This window comes from Lissotriton helveticus, chromosome 10 (genome assembly GCF_964261635.1).
Source record: "Lissotriton helveticus chromosome 10, aLisHel1.1, whole genome shotgun sequence".
In the NCBI taxonomy this organism is placed as follows: Eukaryota; Metazoa; Chordata; class Amphibia; order Caudata; family Salamandridae; genus Lissotriton; species Lissotriton helveticus.
In genome coordinates this window covers 494,557,645-494,578,805 of record NC_136071.1, presented here as the reverse complement: position 1 = coordinate 494,578,805, position 21,161 = coordinate 494,557,645, and the positions used below count along the sequence as shown (strand labels likewise).

Genomic DNA, 21,161 nt, shown 5'->3' with positions numbered 1-21,161 from the left:
TGGTTTTACTGAGTGGCTCCTGCCTGCGTTGTGGCCGTCTAAAAGGGTTTTGATAATGCATGAACATGGTACATCATACATGTGTCACACTACAGTGGAGAGTGAAAGTGAAAGCAGAGCATATCAGTTAGAGTAAGGCAGTGAATTAAATGAAAGGAGGGGATGAATTGGTGAGCAAAAGAGAAATTAAAACAAAAGCATGGAGAAAGTGGGAAGTGAGTTAAGCAGGAATTGCTTAGGAAAAGCAAAAGCAAAGTGAAAATTCAGGCACTGAGGGAGGGGAGATGACATTGAGTGGAAAAGTGAAATCAATTAAATGTATCAGGAGGGAGAAAGGCAGGTCTGAGAGGAAGTGAGGGAGCAAAATCGCAAGAGGCAGACTAGAAGATAGAGTGAAAAGACAGAGAGGCAGGATCCTGGGTTAGGATGAACATGGACTATGGAAAGAAAGAGGTGTGCAGGACTGCTTGAAGCACATCAGCAACCTAGTCAGAAGAGAAATGTGAGCATGTAACCATCCGCAAAATGCCATGGGTTGGATGGACAGCTTTTTTTAAGCAATGAGAAACCATGAAAAACACACGAGAGTGAAAGGCTGAATGGGACTGACGTGTACTACTTATTTTAGTCTTTAAACTATTAATTATAAAAGGTCTCTCATACAGCAAAAGCTTTTCGGTAGCAAGGCATAATTATATCCTTTGGCCCTCATTTATGGGGCTTTGGTTTAGGGCAGCGCAGCAAGTCAGTTTGCTAAACTGCCCTACACCAAAGTGAAAGGGCAGGAATGCACTGTATTTATACAATACGGTGCATTCCTGTTCTTTCCCCCTGCACTGGTGCCCTTTAGGCAGCCCAGCACCTCTGCAGGCACCTTGCACCATGGTGCAAGAGTGCCTGTGTTGTTGGCAGGATTGTTTTTGTGTAGCATGAGGAACCTTTCTGCAAAGAAAAAATCCTAAATGAGTGTTTCACTATCAGGGCATGTCCAACTGTTGTAAATGCACTGCACCTTGCCCTTGGGATGTCCAGGGCCTACCCTAGGGGGGACTTATATGTATTAAAAGGGAAGGTTTGAGCCTGGCAAGAGGCTTAACCTGCCAGGCCGACATGACAGTTTAAAACTGCACACACATGCTCTGCAATGGCATGCCTGGGATATGTTTAAAGGGCTACTTAAGTGGGTGGCGCACTACCAGCGCTCCAGACCCACTAGTAGCATTTAATTCACAGGCCCTGTGCATTGTCACTTTACTAGGGACAGAGAAGTAAATTTAATATGCAGATTGGGTATACGCAAATGCTACATGTTTTAAGGAGAGAACACTAGCACTTTAGCACTGGTGCACAGAGCCCTAAAGCCAACAAAATCAAATTCAGTACAATGAGGAGGAGGTAGTCAAGAAGTTTGGGCTGACCCTGCAGGAAAGGTCATTTCCAACAGAGAGAAGGCAAAAGGCCCCTTTGAAACCAATGCCTTGAGACCCTCACGGGTGATTTGCCACACTTTATAAATCCTTGATTGATTGATTGAAACTATAGTTTTGCACTACCCTTTCCTGGCCCAATGTACTCCGGAAGAATTACCACCCACCGGTTAACAGGTAGTTCAGTAAGATAGCTTCTATTGCTTTTCAACTCTTCCTTTGGGGTTTTCTTGCTTAGAGACTCCCAGTTCCTCCTCACATTCCCACTAGCACATTGTGATAACGACAGTGCTTGATTTGTAAAACAGTGCCAGGGCTTGCCTCAGGAGCCCACTGCACCTTACTCCACCCATTGCCCCTGCCAGCGCTGGCTGGCAGCTTGAGGCCCAAGGATCCCAAAGTGGCTTGTAATGAGACTGAAACTGTGTAGCCACATAGATGAAGAGTACTGAGGTGTTGTTGTGGCCAAATTATAGCACAGGGACGTGGGAACCTAGCAAACAATCAGATTGCGATTGCTTGTTGTTCATGGCACTCATGTTCTTGGTGATTTTTTAAAATGTGAAATGTGTCATTGTGTCCAGAATGGACAAGAAGAAGTATTTTGAGCTGAAATATAGTGCTAAATTCCAGATTTGCATTTTGGGTAATTAGGCATAATTTTACCTAACTTTTCAGAAATGTTGTGTAATTACACCAAAAAAACATTATGCAAAATTGGCAAAAAAACAAGCGTGCCAGAGTCTCCTTGACTGGTGCAGCCTCTACTTCAGCTTACCTCGTGCCATCATACACATTGCCCAAATACCACGCAGCAGGACTGGGACAAGTTACTGCTTCTCTTGCTAACTGTACCGTGTGGTTAGAGTTGTGCAGCCCTGCCAAACAGCTTAGAGACTGCTGCTGTATCAATAAATTAAGTAGGATAACAAACATGGAACTATGCAAATTCCAAAGACCCCAGAGTGCGGGATGGAAGAGCTGTCTGCCAATAAGGAGGGAATATTACGTAACACTAGCCCACTACCAGAGCACTATAGTCTGTCTTCCCCATATTGGCTGAAGGGCGTTACTTCTAATATTCTGCTGTAGCTGAAATCATATTTAAAGTATTATGTTGTGACTGTTTTGAGTGAAATACTTAGGGCCACAGTTACAAGAAATTGCCGCAGGGCAGCGTTGCAAGACTTCCTGCTGGGCTGCACTACGCCAATTCAAAAGGGCAGGACTGCACTGTATTTACAAAATACAGTGCATTCCTGTCCTTTCAGCCAGCTCCAGCGCACAATTTGTAGCCGAACACCAACACAGGCACCCTTGCACCATGGTGCCAGGATGTCTGCGTAGTTGGAATAATTGTTTTGTGCTCGAAGGGGCATCTTCCAGCACAAAAATAATCAATGGAGGTGTTTTTCTTTATGTGTGCTGAAAGAGGAAACAACGAGAAATAAAGATATTTCTCCACATTACGCCTCACCTCGGGTGTCGTAAGGTTTAGTGCTTCTCCAGGTTTACATGCTCTTGTAAGTTTGGGGAAGTGTCAAAATCCATGGGTGTTGTGTGGGAAAACCCACCGCAACACCCATGGAACGCCTCATGAGCGCAGAGTAAGGCAATGCGGTGATTTGCGTTGCCTTGCCTTACTCCATATCAAAGTCATGTAAAACGGCAGGGTGCGGCCTCATAGATATGACTATGAATGTGTGATCTGCTCAGCTAGAGCGTCAGAAAAAGGGATGCATGGAATTTCCTACAAACTCATAAATGGTCCTGTGGTATCCGTAGTTATCAGGCAGGATAAATAGCAGCACTGCTCAGAATGAGGGCCTTCGTCTATTCTCGCTTTGAGGCACATAGGGCAATATTATCAAGAAAGGGCGATACATTATCGCCGCTTTTATCGGCAGGAAACTGCCGCTAAAGCGGTGATAATGGGCTTGATAATATGGCCTTGTGAATTCCCATAGAAGCCCAGGTTAACACAAGAACATGGGCTTCTATGGGTTTTCACAAGGCCATATTATCAAGCCCATTATCGCCGCTTTAGAGGCAGTTACCTGCCGATAAAAGCGGCGATAATGTAGCGCCCTTTCTTTATAATATGGCCCATGGACTTCAGTGTTTCGATACGATCCCCGGTTTAAGAAAAAAATATATTTTAATTCTAGAGCGCCATCTACTGGGCATAGAGCAGATTTCATAAATCGTGTGTGAAACTGCGTTGAATAATTGTTGAATAGTAATGATTGTCAGTAACAAGGAATAGCGATATTAATGTTGCAGAATGTGCAATGGCTAGGGGAGTCAGCCCAAGAGAGCATAGACGTTTTAGGGTGGCCAATTACTTTGTTGCATGAGGGTCCATGGCAAACTTGCAACTCCATTTATAGTTGAGGCGATTGGAAATCTGCCAAAATACATCCAATCCTCTTGGTGACTCTAAGAACATTATTCCACAGCTATAGTTTGAATACTGATAAAATCGAAAAGGGAGTGTCGAAAACAAACTGGAGGCGTGGCTGTGTTTTTTGGTCATTACAAGGAGCTGTGGACTGAGGGCGTCATTTATGAAAAGTGACGCATCGCTGCGTGAAAACAGCGATGCGTCACTTTTCATTGCGCCCTCCTTGCGACACCAATGATGTGTCATATTTACAGAATGACGCATCATGTCAGTTACAGATACGTCAGTATTTCTGACGTATCTGTGGGCACAAAAATGACGCATTGCTGGAGTGTGTCACTAAGTGACACAACTCCAGCATCATTTCACATGAGCAAGTCACTTTTCAAATGTGCCTGCATCAGTCTTACGCCTGCTGTGAAGCAGGTGTAAGATAGTGGCGCAGTGAAATCTCATAGATTTAACTGTGCCACTTCTACGAGACTTACTTGCATCGGAACGCCCACCCTGCATACATTATACCTGGTGCAAATATAATGTGGCGCAGGGGTTTACAAAGTGACCCAACTACTTAGATGTGTCACTTTGTGAATATGACTCAACGTGACACATTTTTTACGTCGATGGTGCGTCACAAAAAGTGACACACCGGCGGAAGTTACACAAGGGCTCATAAATAAGTCCCTGAGTTTCATTCGATCTGGAAACTAGAAGCAGCCAAGGCAAAAATATTCACAACAGCTCCTCAGTGCACAACACAATGACTAGAATATACCACTGAGCATGGTTGAGTGGCTCTGGAACATGGTAGCCACCCTGCTCTGAAAGCAGACCACTAGACTACAGCCAACCGGGGAAAATGCCACGGTGGCAGCATGGCTGGGACTGTTTCATACATGCCAACATTTGGAAACAGGAAAAAATCCCATTGACGTACATTGAAGTGGGACCAATTTTAGGTGACAGCGAGCTAAATTAAATTAGTTTTGTGAATTTAAAAATCGTGGTTATCCCACTTAACTCGCTGGCTTGTCAGAAGCCTTTTTGGGGCTAAGTCACCAACTATGTGGGGAACTACACTAGCACCATTTAAAACAGAAACAATGCCAGGGAAAGAAGTATAAAGGCAAGTTCAGTACATAACATTTTGTCGCAAATATGGCATAAATATGCAACGTGATATAATGGAGTCGTTTCTGAAATTTAGCGTTACAAGCTTAAACCGAAATTCACAAAATGATACACACATCCAACACATCTGTCTACATTGAAGAATAAGGAAGGGGGGTGGCTGTATTGCACATCAGAAAGGGAATTTGATCCCTACCCATCCTTCCTTGGAGTTGTTCAATTTCAGAGGGGCATTAGGAATGTTATGGGGGGTTCTCTCCAGTGCACATTCTTGTTTGCCAAGGCTTAGCAAGAGTTTCAAAGTGGATTCCTATCTCCATACTGTCAAGCTTATACTTGTACTCTCCATGTTCTTCTGACCAAACCTATACAACATATGCATGTACATTCGTCATCCATGTCCCCAGTAAATCTAATGAAGTACCTGGGTGAAAATCACTGATCAATTTAAATACGAAAGACCAATACACACACTCCCACTAAAGGTAGTAAGAAAAGCAGACTGACCTTTATTTATAATACACAAGCTACCACCACCACCGCCAGCCTTTTCTAACCAGTGGGGACAGTGTCCACAAAGAGATGCATTTTAGGAGCCCCTCCAGACCACAGTGCCTAGCTCTGGATATTAACCAACTTTACATATAATGATCACTGACTGAACTGGGGCAAAAAAATCACGCAATATGGTACATGCACGGCACAAAGCTCTCAGCCATATTTCTGAAGCCACACAAAGCCACTGTAAGTGGCTTTGAATCTACTCACAAATATAAAGCAATGCAGCACAAATTGCTGCGTTGCCTTACTCTGCCATGAGTGTTGCAGTAGGTGTTCTCATGCAACTCCCATAGTTTTTGACACATTCCCAGATTTACAAAGGCTTGCAAACCTGGGAATGCGTCAAAATCTTGCGCCTCCCCAGATGAGGTGTAATGAGGTGAAATATTTTTATTTCTCCTCATATTTCTCCTCATTTTTACCTCATTCGGCAGCACACATAGGAAGAGGAGAACCCTCTATTGATTGTTTATGTGCAGGAAGGTGCCCCTTCCTGCACAAAAACAATCCTGCCTGTAACGCAGGCCACCTTGCACCATGTGCAAGGGTGCCTTCATTAGCGCTAGGCTGCCAAAAAGGCACCAGCGCAGGGGGAAAGGACAGGAATGCACCTAATTGGATAAATACAGTGCATTACTTCCCTGCAAGGTAATTTGCTGCACTGCACTGCGTCACAATTCCAGTAAATATACCCCCCAGAGCAGAAAGGGAACTCCGGGCAGGGTGCGTGCTCACCATCCACGCAAGGGAAAATTTCCATTCCAAAAGTGTTCTTCCAAGTCTGGCCGGCACATCACCTTTTGTAGCCAAGTACCTCATGGTGATGTCAGAATCTCTCAGACTAATTTCCCTCCCTGCACTTTTCACTATGTCAAAACCCTGAGCCATGTGATAGGGCAGGGAGGGACTAGAAGAGCTGGTCACCAAAACTTGAAAACTCAGCTGACTAGTAAGACTGCAAAAATATGTCTATGTTCAATCGATACCTTGCACCCCAGCACCCAGATACCCCCAGGGGCGACAGTGCTGGGCTCCACAAAGGCTGACTGATTGGTTGATGTATATATATAGACAAAAGACAAAATGCCTCGCTTCCTATTTGTCTAAGTCTTTCCTATACATAGTTATTGTCTCCCTCTCATATTCCCTCAGTATTGCAGCATTTATTCAGCCTTTCATTGAAGAGTTGCAATCAGTAGTGGCTGCTACCGAATGGGAGTGGTGAGGCGGGGACAGATGGGGGGAACAAAAGCATGGGGAAACAAAAAATAAAAAATCACTTAACTTAATACAGCCAGCCGCCGCCTCTACTCCATTCTCTCTGCAGCATGAAGCACACAGCTTCCCAGAATCCCCTGGCCAATCACGCTGCCTTACAGCAGACTTAGGATTGGTCTGAGTGCCGTGGTTCCTCAGATGGGGACTGGGAGTCTGGGCATGTTCTTCACCCAGTACAATATAGGCTGTAGAGAACATGCAAAGTGCGCATGATGGTTTGGCCGGTTCGAGACGGCTGGCCGCACTATCATGCGCACCACTTAAGGTGCAGCCACCACTTTTCCTCCCTGTGATGGGACGGGGGGAGCCCAGCTCTGCCCACCCTAACAACCTGGCTTCCACTGCAAGTTTGATACAAACAATAAAATTATAATAACTAAAAGTGTTTTGTATTGAGCTTGAAGTTGAAGCATTGGGGTGACACTCCTCTGTCTTAGTGGAGGAGCCGCCACTTGCTACGATCCCCCAGTAGTGTGTAACTCCTTTCCCAGTCATCCCTATAGATATAGGCAATAGCATACAAAATACTGCAGGGGTTCGATGTACACTCCCTATGGGAGAAGAGGTCGTCAATCCTCATATCTCCTCTGTGGTATTTACCTCAACCCCTTGAAATATTTGACAGTTTCTACCCAATGCTGTCCAAAGAGAAATAATACTGCCTCATACACCTAGTAGTTAGTGTGCATCTCCCTCATCGTACAACTGAATAGCTTTGCCCCATAATAGTGCTGAGTCTGACTCTTCCCCCCACCGAGGCTGATGAGTTTTCCTAGTGACCAAACTGAAGTTGAGTCTCCGCTCTCCAATCTCACTACATGTAAGAACATTTCTCCTGATTCACCTCCTAGAAATGTATCTCCATAATGTCCTTGGTACAGTAATATCTTTGTCTACTGATAGAAGAATTACAGGATGACTTCAAGTGCCATCTGTAGCAAAACAATGCTTCGCTCCAGAACCACAATAAGCCTATAGGTCAGTTCTCAGGCTACCGCCTATGTTGGGTGTCTCCCTACAGTACCCAGGTACCCCAGTGTCTTGTTTTCCAGTATCTTCCTTTACAGAGTTCTTTCCAGATTCTGATTCAATAGTATATGGTAATTAACTAAGCACTCCTTTCCAAGGTAATGCACCTCTCCCTCTCGCTCTTCGGTTATTCTGTTCTCCTCAATGGACTAGTCCTAGGGAGAATGGAGAAGTCTTGTTCGGCCTAGTCCGGCATACAGGGTCATGCACAAGTGCAGTTTACAGGTGAAGCACATTAAAGCCAATACTACTGTCTTTGTTGATTCAATTCTTCAATTATTATTATTATTGTTATTACAAACATTTGTAGAGTGCATGGCTACCCGAAGGCATCTCAGCGCAAGCAGACAGCAACTAGGTGGCATATGGTGCAGAAGTTTGGAACAGCCAGGTTTTAAGAAGCTTTGGAAATGGGATGTGTTGAGTCACTGAACGGAGATGGAGAGGGAGGGAGTTCAAGAGCTTGACAACATTGTAAGAAAAGGAACGGCCTCCACATCTTTCCCTTTTGATTCCAGGAACTGAGTCTAGAAATAGGTCGGAGGAGCGAAGATTTATACCGGGAAGGTGGAAAGAGATGAGAGAATTATTAATCGGTGCCCATTCTCCCAAAGTGCCTTGAGAGCTGTACTCAGAGATTCAAACTTGTTTCTCTTGATGATGGGTAGCAGGTGTAAGGAGTTCAGTGCGGACTTAACGGACTGCTTTTTTGGGAATACTGAGCAGCAGCGTCCGAGCTGCACAATTCTGAACCACCTGTAGTTTCCTTGTGGTTGATTTGGGGGCCCAAGGTAAAAGGACTTTTCATAATCCAGGCGGGAAAGGGTCAAAGCCTGGACCATAAGTCTCCTCACAATGACAGGGAGCAGAGGTAAGACTTTAAGCAGCATCCTGAGAATGCCATAACAGGTTGCTGCCAGCGGTACTGTTTGATGATCGAGTTTGGGGTATTTGTCCAGCCACATACCTAAGCCTTTGATCTTTGTATTGGGGGGCAGAGCCAAGACAGTTTGGTCATGCCAATCCCAGGTCTATGCTAGTGGTGTTGCCCAAAATCATAGGCTCTGGTTTGTCTCCGTTGAGTTTGAGACAGGAATGTTCCATCCATTCCACCACTTTCTTTAAGCAGGGTTCAAGGCAGGAAGGATTTTCTGGGAGTGATTCAAGGAAAAGACCAGTTCGGTATTATCAGCATATATGACAATGTTAATCCCAAATGGCCGAACAGTCTCGGCAAGAGGTGTCCAATAAACATTGAATAGTGTGGGGTTCAATAACGAGCCCTGAGGTGCTCCACAGATGAGCGGCAGGCTCCTGGAGAAGTTATTCCTTCAAAAACCTGAAGGTTCTGCCTGATAAGAATGACTGCAACCAGGTAATAACATCTCGAGTCTGTTTAGCAAGGTATTGTGATTCACAGTATCGAAGGCGGAGCTCAGGTTCAATTCAATTATTTATTCGATTATTGAAAACAAATGATCATAAAAGATACAAAACAAGCATGGTTAAAAAGTTCCAATAAAAAAACACAAGAGATAAAAAGCAATAACATCAGTTTATCTAAAAAAATAGAAAAGTCATTACACAGTCATATAGGTATAAAAAGAAGTGCAAATCAGCATCCGATGTTCAAACAGAAAAATAAATAGGTAAACATGCACCAGAGGTCTCAGCATAGGAAATGGCCATCAGATGTGCAAAGTGCAAAATATACATAAACAATCATACTCCATTGAGTCTAGGGATAAAAAATGGCCAACAAACAATATTTTATGTTTGCGGATAGCTGACTTTAGAAAACAGCCCACTTAAAAACAGATTTTAGGGTTTGTGAGTTGGCGAAGAAAATACATAGCTGGCATATACTGAGTAAATCCACACAATTTAAGAATGGATTTTAATTTTTTTTGTTAAGTACTCATAATATTTATAGAAGAAGAAAAGGTGCTCCATGGTTTGAACTGAGTTCTTGTCACATGGACACACGAGGATAGAAGCTTTGTCGAATTGGCTTAAGGGAAGCAAAGTATTGACTGTACAGGAATTTAACCAAGAGGGACCTTACCCAAGGGCTAGGGGCCCAAGATAGATGTGGCTCAATGAGAGGCTTTAGCCCCTCTCTTCCTGGCAAGGATGGTCTTCTTTAAATCAGTGCGGCAGGCCGCCAAATGTGTCCTGTCCCTGGAGATAGCTTTGATAGTTGCAAGCAGTCACCTGTTAGCTTTCCTAGACTCATCATTAAACTAGGAAAGGCCTGGATGTGCCCTATTAGACGCACGGCAGGTTAAAAGGTTTTTAATACTGCAGTGCAAATATGTAAATACGAGTGTGAAGGAGCTACAAGGGCAGTCTAGAACTAGGAGAGACTCCATATATAGTGAGAGGTTAGAGTGAATTACCAGATTACAAAAACTAGGATACTCAATACCACACCACCTAATTCTCAATCCCTGATCGTGTACCTTAATGACTGTGGGTGGTGCTCAGAGGCAAGGGAACGTTGAGAAGAAGCTCAATGGGGTTGTGGTCACTATAGGCACTGGGGGCCACGTTAATTGAGTTTATGAACTTGCACATCAAGGGAATGGTAAATATGAGGTCTGTGGTGTGCCAACGTGCTCTATGTTTAAAGGTGGCGACGTGTTTGTACAGAAACGCCAAAAGTTCCCTCGCATTCACCAATCCAAAGTCTAAGACCTAGTTAAAGAGCCTAGCGCCCCTAGCTTTTGCGGCCCCAGGGTCATAGTAGGGTTCAAATACTTGAAACAACTGGATCACAGTGTTATTGGTCACCAATTTGGCATTACAATTGCCCCCAATGCTGATGCTAAATCTGTTAGCTAGGGAAAGAAACCTACTGCGCAAGAATGCCCAACAAAAAACAGGTCCTTTAAATTACAGATATTTCCTTGGTTGCCTACAGCATTGTGGGAATTAGCTAGCAGGAAGTACAAGTTGTTGGGGTGTGCCAACAAAGGAATCTGGATCCCTGTATGTTTGACAGGCACTGGGAAAACCCTAAAGCTGCATGTAGGATGAATAAATATCATCAGCCCCCACTAGCTCTACCTCTGTTCCCTTTAATGGCTGGGACACAACATTTCAGAAAACATTCCCATATTATGTGTTCTGTACACCAGGGGGCATATTATCAAGAACGCCGTTAAAATTATAGTCGCTTTAGTGCAGGAAACTGCCGCTAAAGTGGCGATAATGGGCTTGATAATATGTCCTTGAGAATTCCCATAGAAGCCTATGTTCTGGTGTGAACCTGGACTTCTATGGGAATTCACAAGGGCATATTATCAAGCCCATTATTGCCGCTAAAAGCGGGGATAATTTTAACGCTGTTCTTGATAATATGCCCCCAAGTTTCTTGCAGTAGAATAAAATAACTTTTTGGGACATAATCAACCCTGACACTATTATCAAATTTGGCCAATAGCCCAGATACATTCCAGCAGACTAGGCTTTGTGCATATCCAGCGTGGTAGTCACCATGTATTTTGGGGAGGCGGTAATATGTAGCGGGGAAAAGGTTTGGGCGCCTTCAGGAGACTCTATTGATACAACAGGGGTTTAATTCAGGGGGCAATGGGAAGAGCATCTAGACACAGTTGATTGGGTCACCACTCCTCCCTGGCCTTGCCAGTGCATGTTTGAATTAGATAATGAATTTTCCACCTATGGCACATCTATTGTATACACAACATCGAGAACTTTGGGGCATATTACCAACGTTAAGCGATATTTATCGCTAACGATGCTTAGCAACGAATTTTTTAACGCTAAGCATCGTCAGAAATTATCGCAGATAAACCTTGCTATTATCAAGGTTTATCGCAAATGCGATAAAAAACGGCCGCAATGCATGAATATCGCTGAAAAGTCAGCGATATTCATGCATTACCGAGCTAATGCTCTTAGCCATGTTATCCACCTCCCATTGGATAACATGGCTAAGAACTGCTCAGGGCAGGTGTTAGCTTTTGGAGATATTCGCGCTTAGCGAGAATATCTCCAAAAGTTGGTAATAGGAGATAGCGATGTTAGCGACTGTTTCCAGTCGCTAACATCTTGGCACGCCCACTTTGCATATCATTAGTGATAAATATCACTGAAGTGCAAAGTGGGGCCCACGATGGTCGCTATCTCCTACTAGCTGTCGCTAACTGGTGTTAGCGACAGCTAGGTAATAGGGAGATAATTTTATCTCCGCTTTCTTGGCTTTTAAAGCCAAAAAAGTGGAGATAAGCCCCCTTGATAATATGCCCCTAAGTCTGGTCTTTTTACCATTTTGGACTCGGTGATTGGTACATGAATAACAGGGTTTAGCTGTTGCACCACATTTATGTATCTGTTTGCACTGGTGAAGGAACTAAAGAAATCCTCATTCAAAGGATTTAATTTGGGTTCATGCTTTTTGCGTGACCGCTTGGGTGCATCTCAGTGCACTGACTGGGTGAAAAATTATTCAGGGCCTGGGCTCTACACTAAACATACATACATTACTATTCCCACTTTAGAACGTTTCCCTCATGTTGCATAAAGATAATGTATTTTATTGATCAATTCATGTTTGTAAGAAATGGACACATAGGATAATATACATAAGCAATAAGTGGAGTAAAACATTTGTATTGCAATAAGTTCGATTTTTTTTATCAGTAATTTTTCAAAATGCCAACATATGAACCACTTTTAAATCCTTTAAAACTAGGTAAATAAAAACAAGTGAGTGTCAACATCATTAACACCGAAAATAGACTTTATAAAAAAATGACATTCAGTAACGTTAATGCACGGAGATTGAAAAGTAATTAGAATGTACCATATACCAAAAATAAAGGGCCTGATTAACAAAGGTAAAATTACACTTTTTATGTAAGTTGATGATTTGTGGCAATTTACAAAACATTTTTATGAGTAGAATCTTTACGGCTGCCTATTTGTTTATGTGCGGAGTTTCCTCCACGAGTGCAGTCCTAAACATACTACCCGTAAACTTCCTTTGTGAATTAAAAAAAATCATAAACTTACTCGAAGTGTATGTTCGCCTTTGTGAATCTGGCCCCATGGGCCTTAATTATGAGGCCTTGCGTCACTTTACGCCGCTGGTGCGTCAATTTTTGTGACGCACCAGTGGTATCAAAATATGCGCCATGTTTGAGGACATTTACAAAGTGACACATCTAGGTAGATGCGTCACTTTGTAAACCCCAAAAGACACACAATTGATGGACAGAATGCAGAATAAATCAAAACATTTATCCCCAGGCAAGAGATCTAGGTTAAATCCATTGTTCTTTTGTTCACCATGACACCCCAGTTTAGAGCTGGCCATATGCAAATCAGTCTTGACCCTGTGCCTCATGGGAACAGTCCAACCCAAACTGCCAAGCCAGGTCCTCCCTGGACTGGAAACAAGCATCCTAGGACCGGTTTCAAGGGTTCACCCCTCTTCAGCCAGGATAGCTTGATTCCAGTGGCACAGTGAGCCCAGGACCCACGTCTGGGCATACCTGGCGCACTTAGAGCGAGAAAGCAAAAGACACGCAATTGATGGACGAAATGCAGAACAAATCAAAACATTCACCCCCAGTCCAGAGATCTGGGTTAAATCCGTCATTCTTTTGCTCACTACGCCACCCCAATTTAGTCCTGGCCATATGGATATCAGTTTTGACCCTGTGCCTCATGGGAACAGTCCAGCCCGAACTGCCAAGCCAGGTTCTCCCTGGACCGGAAACAAGCATACTAGGACCGGTTTCTTCAGCCAGGATAGCTTGATTCCAGTGGCACAGTGAGTCCAGGACCCACGTCTGGGCATACCTGGCGCTCTTAGGGCGAGAAATCAAAAGACACACAATTGGTGGCAGTTCGGTCTGGACTGTTCCCATGGGGCACAGGGTCAAGACTGATTTGCATATGGCTGGGGCCAAACTGGGGTGGCGTAGTGGGCAAAAGAACGATGGATGTAACCCAGATCTTTTGACTGGGGGAGAATGTTTACATTGTCAGCATTCCGTCCAACATTTGTTTGCTGTAACAATTTTCGCCCTAAGTGGTATGGGTATGCCCAGACGTGGGCCCCTTGCTCACTGGGCCACTGGATTCAAGCTACCCTGGTTGAAAAAGGGTGACATACCCTGAAACTGATCCCAGGATGCTTGTTTCCAGTCCTGGGAGAACCTGGCCTGGCAGTTCGGTCTGGACTGTTCTCATGGGGCACAGGGTCAAGACTGCTTTGCATATAGCTGGGTCCAAACTAGGGTGGCGTAGTGGGCAAAAGAACGATAGATTTAACCCAGATCTTTTGACTAGGGGAGAATGTTTGCATTGTCAGCAATCTGTTCATCATTTGTTTGCTGCAACACTTTGTAAACCCCTGCGCCACATTATACCTGCACCAGGAATGGTGTACAGTCATAATATCGAGTCAATTATTTCGACTGGACAGAATATCGAGTAAAAAATATAGAATGGACATAATATCGACTAGACATAATATAGACAACAAAAATATTGACTAGAGAAAATTAATATCGAATAGAATGGACATAATATCGAATCAAAAATATAGAATGGACATAATATCGACTAGACATAATATAGACAACAAAATTATCGAATTTAAGGTAAGTTATTAATAATTTTTATTTTTTGTGTAATATAAGTCTGTAGCGGGTTGTGGGTTTATAGGGGAATAGGGTGGGAAGTAATTTAATTCTAATTAATTAAATATGTTAATTTATTTATTGATATATATTTAGAATTAATTGTTAATTAAATATTAATTGGTAATTAATTAAAATATAATTGGTAATTAATTATAATTGATTAATTGATAAATATTTTAATTTTAGTAATTTATTTTCTGTAGCGGGTTGTGGGTTTATAGGGGAATAGGGTGGGAAGTAATTTAATTATAATTAATTAAATATGTTAATTTATTTATTGATAATAATTTAGAATTAATTGTTAATTAATTATTAATTGGCAATTAATTAAAATATAATTGGTAATTAATTATAATTGATTAATTGATAAATATTTTAATTTTAGTAATTTATTTTCTGTAGCGGGTTGTGGGTTTATAGGGGAATAGGGTGGGAAGTAATTTAATTATAATTAATTAAATATGTTAATTTATTTATTGATATTTTTTAAAAATTAATTGTTAATGAATTATTAATTGGTAATTAATTAAAATATAATTGGTAATTAATTATAATTGATTAATTGATAAATATTTTAATTTTAGGGTTCAGGGTCAGTTTTCAGTTTTTGGGTAAAGGGGTATTTTTAGGGTTCAGGGTCAGTTTTCAGTTTTTGGGTAAAGGGGTATTTTTAGGGTTCAGGGTCAGTTTTCAGTTTTTGGGGTAAAGGGGTATTTTTAGGGTTCAGGGTCAGTTTTCAGTTTGTAGGTAAAGGGGTATTTTTAGGGTTCAGGGTCAGTTTTCAGTTTTTGGGTAAAGGGGTATTTTTAGGGTTCAGGGTCAGTTTTCAGTTTTTGGGTAAGGGGTATTTTTAGGGTTCAGGGTCAGTTTTCAGTTTTTGGGTAAAGGGGTATTTTTAGGGTTCAGGGTCAGTTTTCAGTTTTTGGGGTAAAGGGGTATTTTTAGGGTTCAGGGTCAGTTTTCAGTTTGTAGGTAAAGGGGTATTTTTAGGGTTCAGGGTCAGTTTTCAGTTTTTGGGTAAAGGGGTATTTTTAGGGTTCAGCGTCAGTTTTCCGTTTTTGGGGTAAAGGGGTATTTTTAGGGTTCAGGGTCAGTTTTCAGTTTGTAGGTAAAGGGGTATTTTTAGGGTTCAGGGTCAGTTTTCAGTTTTTGGGTAAAGGGGTATTTTTAGGGTTCAGGGTCAGTTTTCAGTTTTCGGGTAAAGGGGTATTTTTAGGGTTCAGGGTCAGTTTTCAGTTTATGGGTAAAGGGGTATTTTTAGGGTTCAGGGTCAGTTTGGGGTTTTTGGGGTACAGGGGTACTTTGTAAAAATAAAGTAAAATTACATTTAAATTACATTTATTTAATAAAATTAAATTATATTAAATTATATTATAATATTTTTTATTAATTTATATTCAAAAAATTATTATATACTTACCAATACTTATGTTGTAATGGTATGCGTTGTAAAGGTATATGCGTTGTAAAATCTTGCGTTGTAAATGTATGCGTTGTAAAAAAATTTGCGTTGTAAAAGTTTTGTTGTAATGGTAGGCGTTGTAAAAGTATGCGTTGTAACGTCATACATCCCTGGAGTGGGAATAGTAATTTTAACCTCTACGCTATCCAGCGCTTTCCCTACTGTTGCACCCACTGGAGTGGGAGTAGTAAATTTTACCTCTACGCTATCCAACACTTTTGCTAATGTTGAACTCACTATAGTTGTAACAATAAATTTTAAACATTTTCTAAAATGTTATATATGTTTATTTAATAATATGTTTAAATATATATATATATATATATATATATATATATATATATATATATATATATATATATATATATATATATGTGTGTGTAATTTTTGGTGATATAATTTTTTTAATTACATAAATTATTTATTAAAATTATATTTTTTTAATAATTATTTCTAAGTTTATATTAAATATATTTATTACTATATTAGTTTTAACTTACTTTTAAGACATTTTAAAAAATCGATATTTTGACAGTCTATATTTTTGTAAGTCGATATTTTGGAGTCGATATTTTGGTACTTACCTGTTTGAAGATAGGGAGTCGATATTTTGTCAATCGATATTTTTGACTCGATATTTGTGTATCTCGATATTTGTGTCGTCGATATTATGTCAGTGATCCACCAGGAATAATGTATGCAGGGGGTCATTAGGAGGCAAGAAAGGGTCGTAGAGCCAGGTATAATGTATGCAGGGGGGCATTCCGTGGCAGGAAAAGGGTCGTAGAAGTGATGCAGGGAAATCTATGAGATTTCACTGTGCCACGTCTAGGATGCAAATGCGTCAATATCTTACGCCTGGCTCATGGCAGGCGTAAGACTGACACAGGCACATTTAACATGGGACTTGCCTATGGGTAATGACCCATTGCTGGAGTTGAGTCACTTTTGTGACACACTCCAGGAATGCGTCATTTTTGCACCTACAGATACGTCAGACATACTGACGTATCTGTATCTCCTTGTGACATGATGTGTCATACTGTAAATATGACGCATCATAGGTGTCACAAGGAGGGCGCAATGAAAAGTGAGGCATCGCTGTTTTCTCGCAGAGATGCGTCACTTTTCATAAATGAGGTCCCGTGTTTCTAGCCCTGGACTTTGACTTAATAAATCAAAGCATTCTAAGAGTGGTAGTTTGGTTCTTTCAGTTGAGGCAATTTGACTCCCAAACTTGACGAAATGAGTTGTAGAAAGAAAGCTAAGAACTAATTACATAGTAGTTGATGCACCTGTTCAAACCTGACAACTCTAAGCTGAGAGGATCATAGTCTTTGAGAGAGGACATTATATGGTTATATATTAGGGGTCTTTCCAAAGAGGGTAAGGTTTAGATTTCAGCGGAAATGTTTCATTAACCAGTGGAAGTTATTTTTTCAAAGCAGAGGCCGCGGACGCAACACTCACCCCTTCTCTATTTCAAATGTGATTTTCCCTTGAAAGGGCTACACATTAAGCCTGCAGCAACTTTACATTAATCTATCCAGTGGATGCCATTGAAAAGGGCTAAAGATTAAACCAGATGAATTTAGCATTCCTTTCATATCTCAATCCATCTCTCTGCTTGTTCTCCCACTCGCTGTACGTGGGTGCCTGAATATATGTTGTCTGTGCTGGAATGTGTGTGGCGCGTGTACATGTGTGTGTGTGTATGTGAGTGATATCTCTGTGCTGTGTTTGTGGACAGGAACCTCTGTGTTCCTGGGTACCTTTCTTTCACTTGGTATGATTTCTTGAATAGCTTATGGCCATTCTGGTGAGAGTGATTGGGTACTTGTATGGTATTAGCCTGTACAAAGGCGTCTGCATGCCTGTATGAACAGTTGTAGCTGGGTGTGTATGTGCTTGCTTGTGGGGCAACCAAATGGATCCAAGAGACTGCGACGCTACTCGTCCTGCCTTGGGCTTTCTTTTTAAATACATCTTCAAACATTAGTCAGAAATGGTAATGTGAAGGAAATTATTACTATATCAGACCAGTACTGGAACCATGCCGTATATTTTCTAGAAAATGTCAGAGCATGTAGCTGTGCCAAATCTGGCAGAGCAGCATTTTGACATTTTCAAAATATGGGGATTGTCCGTATTTATCACGTGCTAAACTTAGCTGCCTAGCGCCAATGCAGGCTTCCTTACACTATAGTGCAAGGGCGCCTGCGTTGTAGGGAATGATTGTGAATGTGCAGGAAGGTGTACCTTCCTGCACGTAAACAATCTCTATTGGTTATTTGTTACTTCTATTTCTGCTGCATTCTATAGCAGACATAGAAGTAGAAAATCAGCATTATTTATTGATTGTTTATGTGCAGTAAGAGACAACTTCCTGCACATAAACAATAATTAATGGCATTTTGCGCTTTTGATGTGCGCTGCAAAATGCAGCACACATAGAAAAAGAAAAAACGAGGCGAAATAAAAGCATTTTGCCTCATGCGTCGTTATAATGCCTGCTCTTGCATGGCATTAGTTTTTGGCGCTGCCACAGATTTATACCTCCTTGTACATCTGGGGAAGTGTCAAAAAGCAATGGGTGTTGCTGTGGAATGCACACAACAACACCCATTGCACGCCCCTTTGCCTCAGAGGACTGCTGCGGAAAGGGGCATTTTTACAAGGTGGCGTTAGGCCACACTCAGTGGATCCACGCCACCTTGTTAATATTGAAAATGGCGCTACACCACCGGAGAGTCAAATAAAGTGATGCTTTGGTGGCTTGATGCCCCGGTGGCTATAGGGGCTTGTAAATATGTCTCATGCTGTTCTGATGACACAAAAGCCATCTAGTCACCCTATCTGCATGTGCATAGATGCATGCAGGTGTGTTATCTGTCTTTTTGTCTGTTCATCACTCTGCAAAAGAACCTATTGGTGTGTTCTGAGGGTGTCTATTGGTCTGTGTATATGGATATCTGTACTTGGGTAGGTCTGCGTGTGCTTAGAACCCTGCTGGTATGTTCTGCCTGCATATGTACGACAAGTAAATGAGCAAAAGAGTATAAGCATCTAGGGGCAGATTTACAAGCCCCTTGCAACACTTTTGCACCGCTGTTGCGTCACTTTTGTGCGACATGACTCCAGCAATGCGTGACCTTTGCCCCAACAGATGCATGACGGTTCTGTCAGACCATGGATGCGTCGCATTTACAAGGCGGCGCACCATGGCGCTGCAAGGTTTTTTTTGCGTGACGCAAGTAAACGGACGCATCTCTGCTATGATGCAGAGATGCGTCCGTTTACTTGTAAATCTGCCCCCTAGTGTCTGTAAAATGTGAATGACAGTTTAACCCTTTGGGCGCAGCTGGAATTCCCTTGCTGTGTGGGCGAATTCCACGTATGCGCAAATCAGACAGCCCCCGGCCGTCCGACGCACACGCTCACCGTGATATCGGATCGTGATATCGCATGCAAGGGGTTAAAAGATCAAAGCTACGAAGCTTGTTGACCAAAAGCCCTTCTATGTATTTACATTATGTATGAATTATTGAGAAAAGCAGTAGTATGGTGAGACATCGAACGCTGTCTTAAAGGCCGGACTAATGAATAAACGTACAGCCTCTGCAGTGCTGTGGTGAACAGAACTGACCCGATCACGCCAGAGCCTGAAGTACGCATGGTCATGTTCAGATGTCCGTTTCTCACTGTTCTTCTCTGTTTCAGGTGCTGGCTGGGGTGCTGCTTTATTCCCTTCTGCGTGGATTCCTGCAAGGATGTGGACCACTTTTGCCCAAACTGCAACCATCATGTTTACAAATACAAACGGATGTAACACAGACTTGTTTGTGTGCCACAAAAATCGAATCCGTGCCTTTGAATTTACCAAAAATGCCACAATGCATAGCATCTTACATGTTTAAATCTATAACTCAATGGTTATGCTTTCAGATTTTTTGATACAATTTGACAAAAGTTGTAAATATTTTTTAAATCAGGGTTACTTGCATAATAACCCTTGCAGTCAGAATTTGGATGGTGTAGAAAATGTTTTTTCTTTTATTCACCATGATGTGATCGTTTGTGGGCCTCTACAAGCCAAATAATTGTACTCTCTGTGAATATTTGTAATTTACGATTTCCTATTCTTCGTAAAGGAAAATAACTGTGAGCTTACACTCGGTCTCCTCAGATGCAAAATGCTGGACAGCGAAATACATCAATGAAGACATAGAAAGCAAACATTTCATGTCTATAAAGTGTCAGATGCAAAACGAAATTATTGAATTGCTGATTTTAATCATTTAAATAAATCTAATGATGAAAAGTTTACTCTACAAGTCGTATTTCATTCTGTGCAGTTTTATTGCTAAATTGTTCATGTTAATATCATGTAGCAATTTTATTCACAATTTGAGTTGGTGGACATTCACACCTATTCATACGGTAGATCGACACACAACCGTATGCCCCCTGCAGGGGCCCTCTTGTAGAACAAAAGGAATTAGAAATGCAGGTAGTTGAAACCTAAGGTAATGCTGGCGAGATCCTACAATGTGATATCCCCCCCTCCAGACCATTTACACTGCATATCCTTAAATGCCAGCCCGAGTAGATCAATATGCAAGAATCTTCTAACGCCATAATTGATAAGCTCTAGCTTAAGACCTTTTTTTGGCATTTCAGTCCCTCATTCCCTGGAACCCTAAGGATCTACCTCTCTATCTTTGCCCCTTGAAAGATCCCTGGTTGATCAGATATGAGGTCTTGGAAGGATAGAAAGCTGAGTGGGCTTGGCCACAATTTAACCACATAACTTGCAGATCACTCCATACTTTACTGTCCAGCCTTCAACTCACTGTGATCTTGTTCTCTTCCAATACCTGTGCCAGAGGACGCATAAATATTGAGCGGATGTTTGAGAGGAAGGATCCTTCAGAAGCTCAACCGCACCTCTCATCATGGTGATTTCACTGACTCAATCTATACTTTTTGGCTCCACGCCAGCTTATTGTCCAGGCCACTGTTCTTTCGCGCCTGGACTACGCCAGTGTGCTGTTCCTGGGTGCAAATAAAGCCGAGGTAGCGCAACTCCAGTGAGTTCAAAACTCGGCAGCAAGGACCCTGGTAGGACTTCCTCGTAGGTGTTCGGCCAGAACTACGATCAGAAAGCTGCACTGGCTTCCGATTATTTC

The 21,161-nt window shown here is 42.0% G+C and overlaps 1 protein-coding gene across 1 annotated transcript in view; it reads left to right on the top strand.

Annotated features, from left to right (window-relative positions):
* Positions 1-20,296, top strand: part of LOC144784302 (LITAF domain-containing protein-like) — a 255,396-nt gene extending 235,100 nt beyond the window's left edge. The window contains exon 6 of the mRNA XM_078662998.1: positions 19,693-20,296. Within this exon, the coding sequence (XP_078519124.1) occupies positions 19,693-19,801 (109 nt within the window). The 3' untranslated portion in view covers positions 19,802-20,296. The remainder of the gene's footprint in view (positions 1-19,692) is intronic.
* The last annotated feature ends 865 nt before the right edge of the window (positions 20,297-21,161 follow it).